The sequence below is a fragment of the Abramis brama genome (genome assembly GCF_963993115.1).
Source record: "Abramis brama genome assembly, chromosome: 4".
In the NCBI taxonomy this organism is placed as follows: domain Eukaryota; kingdom Metazoa; phylum Chordata; class Actinopteri; order Cypriniformes; family Leuciscidae; genus Abramis; species Abramis brama.
Window position 1 is genome coordinate 42,480,630 of NC_139966.1, and position 18,603 is coordinate 42,499,232.

The 18,603-nt window shown below is 39.1% G+C and overlaps 1 protein-coding gene across 1 annotated transcript in view; it reads left to right on the top strand.

Annotated features, from left to right (window-relative positions):
- The window catches only part of cacna2d1a (calcium channel, voltage-dependent, alpha 2/delta subunit 1a), an 81,988-nt gene that overhangs the window by 21,161 nt on the left and 42,224 nt on the right, over nt 1-18,603 (top strand). Inside the window, exons 4-6 of the mRNA XM_084112468.1 lie at nt 13,730-13,789; nt 17,421-17,456; nt 17,577-17,706. Of these exons, the coding sequence (XP_083968594.1) occupies nt 13,730-13,789; nt 17,421-17,456; nt 17,577-17,706 (226 nt within the window). The remainder of the gene's footprint in view (nt 1-13,729; nt 13,790-17,420; nt 17,457-17,576; nt 17,707-18,603) is intronic.

Consider the following 18,603-nt stretch of genomic DNA (forward strand, 5'->3'; position numbering starts at 1 on the left):
TCTTCAATATACCATTGGCTCTACGCACCTGTAGGATCTGCAGTACCAGGACTTTTTTCCTGTTTGGAGTGCTACATATTTTTTCTACTTTTTTTCTAGTTTCATTACTAAAAATACAAAATAAAAATATGGTGACTGAAAAAAAAAGGTTTGTTCAGAATAAGACCAGAAATGTGTTTTAGCAAAGTAATTGGGCTCAATTTAATTTTATTTTATGTTGACATTAATATTTTTTTGGCCACACTCATCGGGTTTCCATCCAAACGTGAAGCGAATCTTTTCAAGGTTTGCAAAAAAAAAACAAAAAAAACGTTTCTATCATGTTGTTTGAGCAGATGACGGTGGTATTAGTAACTAACCAACAGTAAATAAAACAACATCAGCAGAAACAGCCGATAAGTCACGTGGGTTTAATGTTCACTACGTCAGAATTTATTCAGCAAATGCATTTCCATCTCACGTTTTTTTGTTTTTTTTTGCGAATTATGGAATTTTTTTCCTTCTGAAAAAAGTTTCCATCACTCGTTCCTGATGCGATACTTCAAAATGCACATAAAAACAGGGTGATAGAAACATAGATACTGACTAGTGGCCGTATCTGACGCACAACAAAGCTTAAGAGTACAGATAAATAAATTGTATTTATTTAGCAACATCTCATCTTAGCAATTAAATTGCACTCTTTTAGCAGGTGTTTAGCCTTTAATTAATTTAGCTCTGGAACTTTATTTCTGGAGTCGCTCATATTTCAGTAAATAGCATAACAGTGTGTGAAGCTGTTGCCAGGGAGAGTTGTAAGAATAGATCTAGACATGTTTGGCAGATAATCTCACTCCTCTCTTGCCAGTCAGCATGCACAGTTTTGTCAAATCTTGACTTATGACAACCGTCTGTTGTATCTGCTGTGCTTTATGTACTGTAAATGAATCAGTTTGTTATTGTGGCACCATTAGAATTAACCTGCTTTTAATTGGCACGTAAGACAGGACACACTCTAATTGGTTGCTTTGCACATCAGTCCGATTGGTTTCTTCCTGTCTAACTCATCGCTCAACTGTTGCCTCTGAGAAACTTTCTTCTAAGGAAGTGCTTTTCCTTGAGAATCATGGACTGGCCTCTTATTCCACCACAGGAAGTCAGCTGTCACTGTGACGATGAGCATATCTTGCCGATCATGTGGTGCTGTTTCCTGAGTGACCCCTGGATGACCACAGATCATGTCTTGTTCTAATCAATATTTGCTGGATCAGACCTGACTGATCTCAACTGTGGGATGCTGGGGTTGGATTAGACTGATTGATTGATTGATTGATTGATTGATTGGCAGCTCAGTTAAGTTGATCAGTGGGTGTCTTTAATTTGGAGGCATCCATCAGCAGCTGTCTGCGCAGTCGATGCAAGTTAACGGAGGTTGTTTGACGTGCGGTCGGGATGCTGTGTTGTCCAACAGGAAACTGAAGGTGCTGGCTGCTGATGGAGACCGTGTTTTCTTTAACGTCAATCAAATCACGTAAACAGCTAAAATGTCTCACTCTTGCCACTCTCTCTCTCTCTCTCCCTTGACTTTATTCCAATTACAGCAATTCAACCTACTGAAATCAACCTTTCCTTGTCAATCACTTGTTTCTTCACGCTCCCTCTCTCTCTCTATCTCACTCTCTATGCACATCGTTCCAACACTTTTTCGAATGAACAATTTTAAAGAGTTGGCCTACAACATATTATACAACACAAAATTGATCTTGAAATGTCTGTACATTTTTGGCCTTGAAATGGTCATTTGGGACATTGTAGTGCAGACGGCATATGTTAAATTCAAGCATTTAATCCTGTTACCCAATGTATTATAAGAAAAATGATAATGTTTTTCTCCCTTAAATTTATAGGAAGTTATCAGTAAATGCAAATAAGCATTTGGCCTTATATCTAGCACTAAATTTGCTAAATTATGGATTTTTCATTATTATTTTTTATATATAATCTTTAAAACTTTCTATTTTATTTTGATCTTTATTGCTAGACAATTACAAAATCACACAAATTGGACATGTCTCAAATTTTGGCAACAGGGTTGCAGATATGAATAAATAAAACTAATAAAATATTTATTTTGCCCTCTTGAGGTTGACAATCAACATTTTTTGAAAGTTAAGTACCTTCTTTCAATGTCTATTAAACCAACTAGCAAATAGATGGATAGATGGACGGATGGATGGATGGATGAATACACACAAAGATATATATTATAATAGTCCATTTCTGTTTTTGACACTTTATACTTTTAATTATTTCATAAATGTAGTACATCTCATTTGTGTCATGATTGTGTCTGTGAAGCAGAGCTAGTTCTGTCTAGGTGGTGCCAAAGTTTTGGAACAGATCCAGAGTGTGTACGTATGGTAATTCAAAGTATCCGCTTCTGTTTTTAGAAAGAAAAAAAAGGTTCTTTCACAGTGATCTGAGAGCCCAACTGCTAAATGCTGCATCAAAAGGAAGAAAAATGAAAAGCATGACAGAGAGAGAGAGACACACACTGAGGAAAGAGCCGCTTGGATCCATCAAAAGGGACACAACAGATGGAAAGGAAGGGTGTTTGTTTGCTCTCTGTTTGATGTTGCAGATAAAACAGCACCAGCCAGTTCAGTCGTTCTATGCGCTGATTCTTAGACAGCAAAATATCATTATAGAGCTTCTGGAAACTAGATTGCAGACTCTCATGGGCCAATACTGTACACACTAAATTAATCTCCAGAAGCCCTTTCCCTCTCCTGTCTGCACTCGTTTCTTATTCTATCAGTCTTTCTTTCGATGATGTGCAGTGAAGGGCCAGAGAGTTTCAGGATAACATCAGTAAACAGCACTGGGTTGTTTTGTCCGGTTTCAATGATGTACAGTTCACTCCAGTACAGTTAGCTTGTTGAGGAAAGGTGTGCTATTACTTTTAAGCGATGAGAGGATGGTGTGTTTCTTTATAGCACTTCCCCCTTCCAACTCTTTCTTGTTGTTTAAGTAATAAATTATTCAGATTGTTGCTTTCTATTTCTCTTGATGGAGGGCTATATATATATATATATCCCTCCATATTCTTCCATCCCAAACACTGGCTGTAGTCTTACTCAATTTCTGTGAAAGTCTAGACTGACTGATTAGATTTTAGGAAGGAGAACTACACCTTGGGAAATGTACTGAATTAGTCCCTCATTGTAATGGGGTAGAGTGAGGACTTGAAGGACGGACAAAGGGTATGCCGTCAGAGTACAATCCCCATAAGCATCCAGTGCTTCTCAGAGGACAAACGGCTGTCAAAGGTACCACATGTCAAATAACTGAACTAATTGAGCAGCGTAAATGACTGTGACTTCCATAACAACTCAGGAAATGGGAAGAGCCCGTTTTTGTCTTGATGTACTTACAGTTTTTCTCGATTGCTTAAACACATTTCTTGAAACTATGCCTCGTATTCTCAAAACTATAAACACAAATCCATAACGTCTCACCCAATTCCCCAAACATCCTATTTTCAGGTCAAAACGAAGCTCTACACTCAAAACCATTCACTCTTGCTGAAAAAACAAACTTTGCCCTCAGACAGGACACACAAGCCCTCAAAATCACACACACTACAACATAGTCTAACACACTGGTGCAATAAATTCAAAACAACATTTCCAAAACTGGTAAGTTATGTTGCTTGTGGTTCCCCCCTCACAAACCTTTTCACATGATGAACACAAAAGACACAACCAGTGGATACATTGGCACATTTTTATTCATACACAGAAAACACACACACACACACACAAAAATATATTTTTTTTCCTGTTTTACTCTCTTTTTTTTTACTCTCTCCTCTAATTTTTTTTTATATTTACTTAAAGTAAGATATGTGTGACCAACATATGACAGTAAAAGAGCACACACAAACCATATTCTAATATGGAATTCGAATTGTATTGGAATGGTTAAGAGTGTTGGGACGTGACAGGAGGGTCTCCACTCAAGGATACAATATGATGGATACGTCTAAGAATGTTCCACATATGGTTGAAATACCATCATTTGCCTAGAAAGATAACATTCTGGGAGTCAAGACTATAAAGGAGAAAGGATGCCCTCCCTTCACTGTCACACTCTGTAGCCACTCTGTGTGACTGTACGACTGCTGGCCTTTTCTTGCAAGAAAATAAACCTCATCAAAGACTATTGGAAATGTTTGTCTCTTATTCAGTGATAGAATTTTGTTTGCCACCACACCTCCCTGAAGGTTCTCGAGGCGACGGTAAAGCGACTCAAATTTGGCCTTACTCGTAGCCGAGCCTCCCTCATAGTCACACCATTGACAAAGACATGGGCAACTAGAGTGGCTTGAATTTCATCTGAGACTGCTTGTCTTCTTCTCCTTGCCCTTCCTCCTCATTCTTATCCCTCTTCCTTCATGTCTTTCTGGATCCATTGTTCCAAAACGGAATAAACTGATTTGGGCCCTTTTATATATCTATTGAAGGTTCTGATTGATGTGTGTTAAATTTTGACTCTTAGTGTTTCCACCTGGATAATTGTGTGCTAACTGAGCTGAAGCTGTGCTGACTTGAGTGAACAATTTTGAATGCTAGTGCTTTCTAAATGACAACATGGTCTAAGCAATGAGAAATGAAGGGATTTGTGTGTAGAGTTTTGCAGTGACAGTTAATAAATCTGACTCGTGTCAAAACAGGGAATAGTGTTTATAGTTTAGTGAAATGGGTGTGCTTTTTGATAAATGGCGTTATGGTTTTGAAATTTTAGTTCAAAAGCCTGGTTATAGTGTTTAAGCAATCGAGAAAAACTGTAATAGCCTATGTTCTGCCTGTTGGAACTGCCCAGGGATCTAAAATATATCGGTTACTGGCAAAACATTCATAGTAAGACATCTGACTGTGCTTTGTTACAGTTGTACTACCAGAAGCATCATCACCAGATCCTAGTGGCTGTTGGTTTCTGTGGTACCTTGGCTCCATACACAGACACTGCTAAACTTAGATGTACCGCCTGTCTCAAAACAAAGTGTTGGAAACAAATGATAGAAGGCTCACACTAACTTTCTGCAAACTCCACCAACCTAATATGAGACATAATGAAGCACTAGTGTGAGAGCTTGCAGTAGTTAAACTCTCATCTCAAGCAATGCAGAGCTGCATAATTACAGTGATGTCCTCCCACAGTGTGACTGTACTGGGAGATATTTTCACTTCTGCTTAAACACCCTGTGCTGGGAACTTTAATGGGATGGTATGAGGATGGGTAATCTTACAGTTGATTCACTGATCTTTTTTAGTGAGACTGAGACTGGAGAGGCTGACGGGTCTCCAAGTGTTGTTGTTAGGCTAGATATACTCAACACAAATGAGAGATTAGGAGTATAGAGCTATAAAGTTAATATGGAAATTTTCACCCAGATAATTTGGTGTTGGAACAATATGATGAAAACTGTTCAATCTCCGATTTCAGATTTGGCAAATCTGAACAAAGTTTGCAACTTTAAGATCTCTTCTGAAATCTCTTTCTAGATACACCTATACACACCAAATCATAGAAGCAGAAGAACAAATTCTCTCTTTAATGTTCATTTAATCTTATTGCGGTCCTACAAGAAAAAAATTGTTCCCTTTCGTTTTCACTCCGAGTTACGTCGGATGACGACGAATGGGGTTTCGCTTAGAAATCCTATCACCTTCGAGTATATACTGTAAAACGAGCCAATGGCAAAGAAATGCCATGGGTCTGCGGAATTTGCATAGTGTAACTCCGCCCCACCGTGTGGGTATAAAAGGAAGTACGCCGCAACATGCAGATATGTTTTCGCTTCGGAGCCAAGTTGATGTACTTCACTCCCAGCCAAATCCTGAGTTTCATCTCTTCACTCTTCGAGACGAGCTTCTCTCCAGGTGTTGGTGTGACAGCGAGTTCCAGCGAGTGCACATTCCCTGCTTATCTGTGCAGTGATTTGCCAGTGTTTGTGTGTTCATCTCCCTGGTCGCTTCAGCACTTGTAGAGCTTTTCTTTTCACAAAAGAGCTTGCGCGTGGCACGTCTTTTTAAAGATGTCTCGCCCGTGCACTTCTGGCTGCGGTCGTATTTTGTCTGACTCTGATGGGCACAATCGCTGTCTTGTGTGTTTGGGTGTTGACCACACTAAGACAGCGTTTGTGGATGACTCATGTTCCCATTGCGGGAACATGACCATCGCGCAGTTGCGATCGAGACTCAATGACCTCGTAAGTGGTAGAGTCCCCTCATCCGCACCCCAATCTACCAGTTCTTCTAGGGCTGGTGCTTCGGCTGGCGGCCAGGGTGATCTGAGGGTTACGGTGTGGAACAAAGCGCCGACTATTCCGCGCTCCACCCCTCCCTCTACTTCTGTGCAACCTGTGTGTGTGCCGCATGAGCCCGCGATGCCGTCTCAGGTACCGCGGGTCTCATTCGGTGCCCCAGAGGAAGACGAGATGTCGATAGCAGCATCACAAGGTGGGCAAGAGTCAGTGGGAAGTGATGATTCGGCTGTGTTGCCACCCTCGGTTGCGCCAGCATTGTCCGAGTCAGATCCTGAACTGACTGCTATGCTTTACCGGGCAGCCGCGGCCATTGGACTTGAGTGGTCCCCGCCACCTGGTCCAGTGCGTTCGCGGCTGGACGATTGGTTTTTGGGCTCAGCCGCTGACCCTCGTCGGTGTCCAACCTCAATGCCTTTCTTCCCGGATGTGCATGAGGAGGTCTCGAGGTCCTGGAAGGCACTCTTGTCTTCCCGTGATCGCTCGGCGACCTCCTCCGCCTTTCCTCCTCTCGACCAGGGGGCTGCTAAAGGGTACACTGGGGTTCCCCGAGTTGAGCGCTCTGTTGACCCGGTTCCTCGACACTCCCATATCCCAGGCTGGCCTCTTCGGCGGGGCAGTTGAGGACTTTGCCCAGCAGTTCTCAGCTGCCCAGAAGCAGACTGAGGCTCTCAAACATGTCCTGCCCCGACGGCCAGCTGCTGCCTCCACCCAGCCGTCGGTACAGGCGCCTCAGTCTGCTCGCCGCTGAGGGCCCCCTCCCGCGGTTCCCCTCCCTCCCGCCCGGCCCCAGCAGCAGCCTCCATCCGGGGGACCCATAGGGGACCTGCAGGCATTTTCGGTTGACGAAGCGTGCCTGGAATTCGGGCCGGCTAACTCTCACGTGATCCTGAGACCCCGGCCTGGATATGTGCCCAAGGTTCCCACCACCCCCTTTCGAGACCAGGTGGTGAACCTGCAAGCGCTGCCCTCGGAGGAGGCAGACCCAGCCTTGGCACTGCTCTGTCCAGTACGCGCCCTCCGTGCCTATGTAGACAGAACGCAGTGTTTCAGGACTTCAGACCAGCTCTTTGTCTGTCATGGTGGGAAGCTGAAGGGAAAGGCTCTCTCCAAACAAAGGTTGTCTCACTGGATAGTGGACGCCATTGCTTTGGCTTACCAGCAGCAGGGTCGACCATGCCCCCTTGGTGTGACGGCCCACTCCACTCGGAGTGTGGCATCCTCTTGGGCTCTAGCGCATGGCGCCTCGCTAACAGACATCTGCAGAGCTGCAGGCTGGGCGACACCTAACACATTCGCGAGATTCTATAATCTCCGAGTGGAGCCAGTTTCTTCTCATGTACTCGCTTCAACTAGCCAGTATTAGATCCTGCTCAGGTGTCTTCGCTTGCTCGCCATTCCTCTCCACGGACGGGATACGTGCGATATTCTCCTCAGGTGAGCCTGATAAGCCCTGAGTCTCCTCCAGCACTGATGACGTCAGCGCCAGAGTTATGCCACCGGCAGCTTTCGCTCTTGGCTAGGTGCCTCCATGTGCATGGTTCCCCCTCCGGGCGACCCCCACATGTGTATTTCCACTGTAAGCCTCTCTGGGCATGTGTCTTTCCCTTGGCAAGCCACCTTGCCACCCCTGGGGTTGAAAGATTCCACCTGCGGCTGGACACCGCAGTGATTCTCCATATGCAGCCCCCCGGGGTCATATGTGTATTCCAAGTCCCCCCCTTCGGGCTGGGCATGATTGCATATTTCCACTGAGATATGCTTCCCAGTGTACCTTGGTATTCCTGTGTTAAGTAGGAGTCCTTCGTCTGTGCCAGTCTCACGACAGGGAGCTCAGACTTACGCAGGGCACTGGAAGACAGTCGAGAGGTGGCGTGATTTCACTGGGAACCCCATTCGTCGTCATCCGACGTAACTCGGAGTGACAACGAAAGGGAACGTCTCGGTTACGTATATAACCCTCGTTTCCTGAGTAGGGAACGGAGACGTTACGTCTCCCTGCCACTTCCGCTGTACCGCTGGAACACCTGAGTTCAGTCTCGGCTTCTCAGTGAAGACATGTTGCGGCGTACTTCCTTTTATACCCACGCGGTGGGGCGGAGTTACGCTATGCAAATTCCGCAGACCCATGGCATTTATTTGCCATTGGCTCGTTTTATATACTCGAAGGTGATAGGATTTCTAAGCGAAACCCCATTCGTCGTCATCCGACGTAACGTCTCCGTTCCCTACTCAGGGAACGAGGGTTACATACGTAACCGAGACGGTTTCATGTGTGTATCTGTCTCTGTACAAAATACTACTATAGTCAATATGATTAAACATTTACAATGTAATTAAAACATTTTTTATTTGATTTTCTATCCTTAAATCTAACCCTCACAATCATTTATTTAGACATTTATTTTCTAATAGTTTCTGTTTTACTTTGATGTTTACTGAAATTTTTGCTGTTTTTTTTTGTTTTTTTTACACAAAAAATGTCCTAACAATGAATGTATTTTCAGGTTTTACTATCCTAGTAGAGGCATTTTGAAATAAGAACTGTATCTCTACACACACACATATATATATGGAGCCATCTGTTTCAAAGTATGTTGTGGTGTTGTGGATCATATCCCTTGGCCTCAGGCTGGTCTTCAGTATGTTGAATAGTAGTGCTGGGTGCCAGTTTCCTCACGTTTAGATTGGAACAGTGACAGGTGGTGGATCCCCAATAAGCATCACACTTTACCCACCTTGAGCCAAAATGGCTCCTGTTGAACTCTGAAAAGACAGTACAGTTAGTTTACCCTGCCTCAAGCTCCAGCTTCCATCAGCCTTTACCAGGCCGAACATGATGAGCGTTATCGGGATCACAGCCTTCTTTTTTTATAGTCTGTGTTTACACTGTGCTGAGAGGCGTGAAAACTACTCGATTTCCACAACCGTATTTTCACGTGCTGTTGTAGCCAGAGTATTGATATCTTGAGAGAAGTTCAGAAGTTCATTGTCTGATCATTGTTGAGTCACATTGAAAGGTTAAGAGTGCCGCTCACAATATGGACGCTTTCCAGCAACTGTAATAAAGTCTTCAGCTTCAGATTTTCATTTACTAAATTAATAAATGGACCCTATTCATCTCATTTTGATTTGGCTGGCGGTCGTGTTACTTGTCACAGATCCAAGCAGGGAAGGCATAGATTTTAGGATAAAATTGTATATATTTATTTAAGGAAAGACACATCTAGTCACTGTTTCTTTTAATTTCTTGAGCCTTTAAAATCATATTTTACCTTCACTTATTCATTGTGGCTTGTTGCCCCAAACTTTGTACGTTTAAACACTTTTGTCAAGTACTGTAGTACTACCAAGTGGCTAGTATGTGAATATGGTAACTATTAATTGACTATGGTAATTAATTATTTCTGGGGGCAGTCCCTGGGAGGTCAAAAATAAGATTTTAACTGAAAGGGTGAACTGTGTTCTCAGGTCAAGGGTATCAAGCTGTCACTAAATGTTATACATTTATACAATTTATTAATTAAAATTTGTGCTGGCCACTTTTGTGTTAACTTTTAAATTTTTTGCTGTATCATGTTTTTTACAGTTTAAATTCTGAAAAGCCTAGAATAGTGTCTAACCTTTAATAATCTTTTTTTTTTTTTTTTAAATAGAAATAGAAATAGAAATGGAAATATTAGAAATATACATAGAAATATTCACTGGTGTCAAAATTGACAACTAGCCACAGGATCCCATTTAGGTTATCAAAGTACCATGGCATTACCATTTAATACTGACTGTACCACCAAGTACACTTAAAAAAAAAAAAAAAAAAAAAAAAAAATATATATATATATATATATATATATAGCTATATATATAAATGAAATGTTAAAAAAAACACCATTTATTTGAAATAGAAATCTAAAGCAACATTATAAATGTCTTTACTGCCATTTTTGATCAATTTAATGCATCTTTACTGAATAAAAGTATTAAATTCTTTAAAACGAAAATAATTACTGACCCTAAAATTTTGAACTGTAGTGTACTGTTTAGTAAGGGACATACTGCATGTATTTTTTTTTATTATTCAGATGTTGTGTTTATGGGTTTCATGGCTTCATTGTGTTTCATACAGCTATCGCACGCTGTCTTTGTTTCTTTGTTGTGTTGAATAGAGTAGGAAAGACACACACATGCATGCATTAAATTAAAATGAAATGTCTTTTATGATTTACCTTTCATGCTTTGATGAATGTGCAGTGAATACTGTACACATTATGATCAGCAGCTGTTGAAACAAGAAAATAAAAAAACAAAAATGAGACAAAATAGAGATCCTGTTAAACTAACTGAGCTAAATGACACACATTCAGAACAGCAGGGAGACTTGACAAATCCACCCTGCAGCATTTCACACCATTTCTTCCATCATTCCTCAACACTGTGGCAAGATTCAAGGGTAATTGGCTGACTTTTCAAAAGCTTGTCAATGCTTTTTTTAAATGCTGAATGTAGTGCTGTCATACAGAGATTTTTACTTCTTTAATGTTAAAATGCCCTCATCAAAGGAGAATGCACATATATATTATTTAATGATTGCTTTAATTAGTCATGTAATGTGCCAGAGGGCACATATGTGCCAGAGGGCACATATACCCCCGTTTTGTTTATGAATGAATGAATGCATTCATCCTTTGTTGATTTATTTTTGTTTTTCATTAAGTATTCTGGGAATATAAATAATCAAGTTTTATTTTTAATAAAACCTAATAAAACCTAAGGTTTTTTGCCGCTCCCGAATTGCCGCTAATTCGAAGCGAAAGTAAAATGTTGTTAGTGGATGTTGGAGTTTTTCCCATCTTCTCCAACTCACTTTTAAAACTCTTATGAATGCCCATATGGCTGTGCGCATTTTACTTTTTCTTTGAATTGGCGGCAATTCGGGGTGGCAAAAAAACTTAATATAGCCTAACATATTAAGTTTAAGTTTTATTAGGTTTTATTAAAAAATAACTTTTTATTTACAATTATTCCATAAGAGAGACCTCATAGCAATGGATAGCCCAGTCCAAAGCCTCCTAGTGGGAATTGGATTGACAACTACTGTACATGTCTTTATATTATAGCCTGTACTTACAGGGAAGACACCCACATAGTTCCAGACCTAGTGAAATTTGGCAACAACCCTGGTCAATCTAAGATGAGACATGTTTGAATGCTGATGCACTACGGACTACCCATCCTGCCTGGATTGTGTGCACTAAGACAAACACACACCCCAGTCCTAATGAGACTTAGACCACACCGCTGGGGTTGTTATGGCAACAGCTCATCAGAGTGCGTAGACCCCGGGGTCAATGGGTTATTATGGGATGTCTGAAGTGGGAGGAGAGGTTTCATGATCTAGCCATGCGTTACACTTGTTCATTCTTTTTCCCTGGAGGATCAAGTGATTTAAAAAAAATATATTTTTAGTCTTATTATAATGGCGATACTCCGGTGGATCTTTTGTTTGGATTAACATCACGAGACCTCTACATCCACTACATTTTGTGCTTGCAGTGTAGAAAGCCTTCAAAGGTCTGTTAAGATAAAAAGATTTGTGTATGTTAGCTATCTGCTTTAGTGGCATTCATGGAAAAATCTTAAAAAAATTAAAGAAAAGTTAAAATTAAAAATGTAAACTGACATCATGTTCCTTATTTTATTTTATCTTATCAAGATTTAAGTACATACAGTTATTATAACCCACACTTCTTAACTATTTAAACTGTTAAATCATTTTTAGGTTATTAAATAATTTTTTACAAAATATCATGAATCATTAATCAATAAATATCATTGTATTTGGGAAGTCACGCCACATGACATTTTTGCAACCTGAACTAACCTTGCCTGTCATAAAAAAGGTCAAATTATCTGATAATTTCAAAATATTTATTGACTTTGACAAACAGTCATGAGGCTTTTATGTTCTTTTTCCTGTTTTATGTTTCTGCGTGGTGGTTGCACCACATGACATGTTCCAAGAAGTGAAGATGAAGCTTTAGCCTTTATTATGAACTGCCCGAAAATAACAATCCCACCACTGTTTCTTTGATCAAAATCTCTCCATCTCATATAGTGTGATCTGTGGCTGCAAATGAGAATTTCTTAATTTGTTTTTAGGTCCCATGGTTTTCGAGATTGATTTGACATCATGAACCCCCTAATCTTCAATCTAATTTCAAGGCCAATAAAAAGTAAAAAAAAAAAAAAAAAAAAAGGAAATATAAAGAAAAGTGCTCCAGGACAAGTTTCAGGAAGGAGTTGTGAAAGTTCCCAGGGGAAATTAGGCATACAGTGAGTTTCTAGTACAGACCAGATTATACTGTTATTAACCTAATCAGTTGAGGAGACCTGGACTGGACCTGAGCTGCTGTCTAAATTTAGTGTGCCATCACTGAGGGGTTTTCTCAGAAGCAGAGAATCTGGAGTAAAGGCTGAATGCAGGTCATGTGTCTTCTCACTTTGATAATCTGAGCTACATTTCCCAAATTAACTCTGATTCTTGATTGAATGATAAATACATTACACATTTATATTGGAACTCTGTCATGTTAACGCATAGCCTGGCAAGCCAGACCTACATCAAGATGTTAGGTCTGGCAACTCACCATAGACACAGCTCAATCCGAGGGGCGGGATAAACGGCTGTCTTTCAAATTCCCTCTGCACGCAATAGTCCAGCACTTTAACCAACCAGAGTCGTTAAGCCCGCTCCGTCTACTCTATACACGACGTGATTGGCCTGACCCAATTTAGGTTTTTGCAGCTCGAAAGTCAATGGAGAGTTGCTAGACTGCCCTGGCTGCAAAATACATTTTGCTGCCGCTAGGGTGCGTCTAGATTTCTAGGCTAGTTAACGCATCTATTGTGTTGTAAAGTGTCAGGATGTTAAGGTTTGGTTCTGAGGCTCTTTTCTTAGATTAGAGAAAATCAATAAAGCGAAACTATATCTAGATGATTACATAATGTTAGAACGAATGAGGTTTTGGTGTCCTTTTCTGGTTTAAAATGGTGTTTTTTATATATACGATATACCAAAAGTTTAGAGTCGATACGATTTTAAAAAAAAGTTTGTCTCTTATGCTCACCAAGGCTGCATTTATTTAATCAAAAATACAGTAATATTGTGGAATCTTATTGCAATTTAAAATTGTTTTCTAAAAAAATGTTTTCAGTTGTAATATATTTTAAAATGTAATTTATTTCTGTGATGCAGAGCTGAACTTTCAGCAGCCATTACTCCCATCTTCAGTGCCACTTCAGAAATCATTCTAATATGCTAATGCACTATCACGTTTGATCAATTTTCTATGTTATATGCTTATGTTTGGGCCTATACATGTACATTCTTTAAAACTTTCATCTTGTTCCTTATGTTTGTAGGCGCTGGCGACTGCTGCAGAGAAACTGCAGAAGGAACACCAGTGGAAGGATGACCTTGACGTAATGCTTCACACACACACATTTTATAAACACTCATACACATACACACAGGTGGAAAAAAATAAGGCTGCAGATCTTTTGCCTGGGTATGTTTTCACTCATTTCTTTATTTGAGAAGAACAGATACCTGACACATTTACACATGCCATCACCTCAATTAAGAGATGATCAATAGGGATGTTAAATGTTGGCATCCTGATCTCAGACCTTGCGTCTGTTGTATTGATGCAATTCAGGTTCCCACGGACTGAAATATCAATTCTAATTTGCAGAGGAATGGGTGTGATGTCTAGTTGTCTGTTATAGATTTGTCAGTCAAGTATTGTCCGAATGAGTCATCCAAATTTGTATCGCACCAATGTTTAATTTCTTCTTCTTTTTTTTTCTTCTTTTTTTAAAAGATTTATTTATACACTTTAAACCATTACAAAAAATACAAAAAATAATAAAAATAAACAAAAAAAAGTATATATATATACAAAATTTACAGAAACAGGGGAAGATGAAAATACACAAACCATTACAGAGAGAAGATGCACTGAGGATTATTTCCCCCTCAAAAAAAAAATAAATAAATAAATAAATAAATAAATAAATAAATAAATAAATAAATAAATAAATAAATAAAGAGTACAGTACAATCACATACAGTAACAGTAAACATAGCAGTGTATTGGTCAGGCAATACAGAATTAGTATCAACATCTAGATTGGTGATAGATGTGGGGGGAGATAAGGGGATCACACACAAAGAGCAGGGTCAAGCTGGAGAGTTTTGATATGTTCACAAAGGGGTTGCCAAAGCTTGATGAAAATGGTGCTAGGTCGGTGAAGAGAGTATCTAATTTTCTCCAGTTTCCAGCGAGTGTAAGATGGAGGGTGAGGGCTTTTCCAATTCAATAGAATTAAACGCCTAGCTAAAAGAGTCAGAAAGGCTACAAAATCTGTAAAGTGAGAAGGCAAAGAATGGCCAGGCGGGAGAACCCCAAATAAAGCTGTGACTGGACAGAGTGGGATACCCGCCGAAGTAATGGCTGACAATGAGACAAAAATGTGTCTCCAAAAGGAAGACAGGGCAGGGCAGGACCAGAACATGTGAATTAAAGTGCCTGAACCAGAATGACACCTGTCACACTCCGAGTCAATAGACGGGTTAATGCGTGCTAACCTGGTCTTCGACCAGTGGGCTCTATGAACCACCTTGCACTGTATGAGCCTGTGACGTGCGCAGAGGGAAGAGGAGTAAACCCTGTTCAGGACTGCCCTCCATGTCTCCTCGTTAATCTCAGTACCGATGTCTTGGGACCAGACAAGGCGTAAATCATCAGAGGAAGATTGCAAATGAACAATTATATTTCCAATGTTTAATTTCTGAATCAGACTGAGGGAGATTCACTATTTAACATGCTTTTAACATACAATAAGCTCAGTTTTTACCCAAAACTGTGGGTTTTAATCTGAATATTGAGAGATTCAGACTATCAACTAACAGCATCACGACCAGAGAAGATCTTCATGACGTCAGTCCGTTTTGAAAGATAGTGAGGAAAAGTGTGTTATTGGTGGAGCCTTTTGATTCGATCACCTTCATATATTACCTTAATACTACATAAAATATTACACACACACACACACACACACACACACACTAGGAAATTTTTTTACTTTCACTTTTTTCTCATCAGGGTTTCTGTGGGTCCTTAAGTCTTAAAAAAGATAAGATCAAATTTAAGCCCATAAAAAGTCTATATATATATATATATATATTGTAAGATAAGACTAAGAACATTATTTAACACATTCAATATATAGATTATACTAGTATTGGCACAATACATTTTTTATTGCCTTTCTTTAAACATTATTTTCAGCAAAATCCTATCGATCAACCTCTAATTCAAATGTACTGATATATATATATATATATATATATATATATATATATATATATATATATTACTACATAAACCAATTTCAATGCATATGTATACATTGAATAAAACCTCTCGATTATTTTAAATTTGCAGTTGAATGTGCGCTCCAGCCTGAATAATAAAGTAAAAGAATCTGAGATAAATTATTTATTTTGAGATTGTATGGGTGTGTTTTGTATGGACATAGGCCTATGATATTAATTTTATTTGTGCAGCTCTTGAAAAAAAGTCTAAAAAGTCTTAAATTTTACATTTTTCATTCCGTACATTTTCATGTTGTGATCAGTCTTATTGTTAGCTAAAACTTTCAAAATGTTTTCATTAATTGAAATAAAGCTGTAATAAACTAAAAATATAAATATTAGATTAAAAAAAACCATACACAAAATTTTTAAATGTACCACAATTACTAAAACTGAATAAAAAAAGGAAAGCTAAATAGAAATATTACAAAAATAATACAAATGACAAAAGCACAACAAAATTACTAAACTAAAAAATATTAATACTAAGTAATACCAAGCTGCACTTAAAATAAATGATTCATTTTTAATTTTGTCCTTTTGATTTATTTACACGCAATAGTATTTTAATTTTAAAATTCATATTGTAGTAATTTTAATATTGCACATTTCTAATTTACATTACTACCAACACGTTAAAAAAAAGGTATTACCATGGTTTAATTTTTTATACACAAGATGTTACACTCAGGGCCATTTCTAGGCAAAACACATGTGTGCGCCTTTGTGTTCAGAAGTCCATCCTGCCTGCAGCTGTCACGGCAGGTGCTTCTCTTCAAGCGTTTGTTATGGACACAATCGCTGTGTTACCGCTGACAGACAGAGAGTTTTTCTTTTGAATTATTGATGGGATGCTGGTACCAACCGTGTTAAAGACACAACCTACAAGGTTGAGCGTTTGATCCCATGTAGAGGTGACCCGTACGTGCATGTCTCAGCAATCAGTGTTCTATAACCTAAAAAGAGTGTCTGCCACATGATTAGCAAGCAAGTAGGACAGGTGGCAGCAGCCGGTGATGATCCACTTCTATGTCTCCAAGGCAACTGTATGTCAGATAGTGAGCTCGCTTGTTAACGCCCCACTAATGCTAGTCCTGACAGCGCCCTCACACTGTGAGGAGAACAACCCTCAGAGAAGACACACACACACACGCACACACGCACACATTTTATGAGAACATTCCATAGATATAATGATTTGTAAGCTGTACAAACTGTATATTCTATATTCTGATTGATTTATTAGCTGTTTTCCTCATGGGAACCAAAAATGTCCCGACAAGGATTTTGGATATTGCTATCTTTGTGGATATTGCTATCTTTGCAAACCTCTGTACAGAAAAACACAAATTGAGAGCTATTTAAAAACACTTGGAAATACACAGTCAGACACATTCAGATTAAACATACTTTCAGAGATGTAAACGGTCTCAAAAAATAATTTTACCCCCCCCCCCCCCCCCCCCCAAAAAGAATTCACTGACGACGCAGCGACAGGGGAGAGATAAGCAGCCTAAGTCTCTTCAACCCTGGGCATCGTAACAAAACAAAAACATACGTAAAGCGTACATTTATTTTAGGATACACTATCCTAATGAATATTGAAACTTTTGAAAAATATAGAAGATAAATAAAAACACCAACATCTGTCTTCTGTCACTCTTTATCAAACAGGTGAATGAGACCATCTACTACAATGCCAAGGACAAGGTAAGATTTCATTTTTTTAAATACATATTATGATAAGCACTAAATAACAGAAACATGTAATTTAAAGATTACATGTAATTTTTGTTATTTGAGAGATTTTGCTTTTTGTTATGTTCCTAGTTTGATATTAATGACACAGAAATACACCAGAACCGGCTCAGACCAGAATTCAAAGAGGATCCTGCTTTCGGACGCCCCGTTTCATACAATACGACAGCAGTGCACATTCCCACAGATATCTACGAGGGCTGTGAGTATACACAAACACACACACACACATCTGAACGTGTTCTTTTTTACGTCTTTGCGCGGTAACTTAAATCTGTTTATAAAATCAGTCTTTCAGTGACAGCTCAGCTTTATTGCTGTGTGTCAGGTGTGGACAGCCAGAGGCTTGTGGAAAAATAACAGACTAAATTTAGAGAGCAGTCCAGCTCTTAACGCAGCACGCCTGGCCCATGAGTGACCCCACAACCCCCTAATATCCTCCAGCAAGAGAATAACTCTCACTCACTGTCTTTTGCTTTAAAATGTTATAGGTTATGAGTGTTTTCAGGTTTCTACCAGTGTTGAGAAAGCTAGTAGATTATAAGTAGCTTGTAGCCTGTAGTATTTAATTAATAAATATAGATGGAAGGTTGGATGGATGGATATTGGATACACACATAGATATATATTATAATATTCCATTTGAATCAGTTTGATCTGTTTTGACACAATATAAATGACACTATACATTTAATTATTTATTACCTACAACTTTTGCCTCAATAAACTCCTAATTACTGCTTATTAATAGTTAGTAAGGTAGTTGTTAAGTTTAGGTATTGAGTAGGATTAAGTATGTAGAATATGGTCATTCAGAATAAGGCATTAATATGTGCTTTATAAGTACTAATAAACAGCCAATTTCCTAGTCATATGCATGCTAATAAGCAACTAGTTAATAGTGAGAATTGGACCCTAAACTAAAGTGTTACCAATAGTTGTATTCAACAAGGGCGCTTTATATTGAACAATAGTGGCAGTGAAGACATTTATAATGTTTCAAAATATTTTATTTCATATACAGTAAATGCTGTTCTTTTGAACTTGATATTCATCAAAGAAACCTGAAAAAAAGATCACGGTTTCCACACAGGAAATT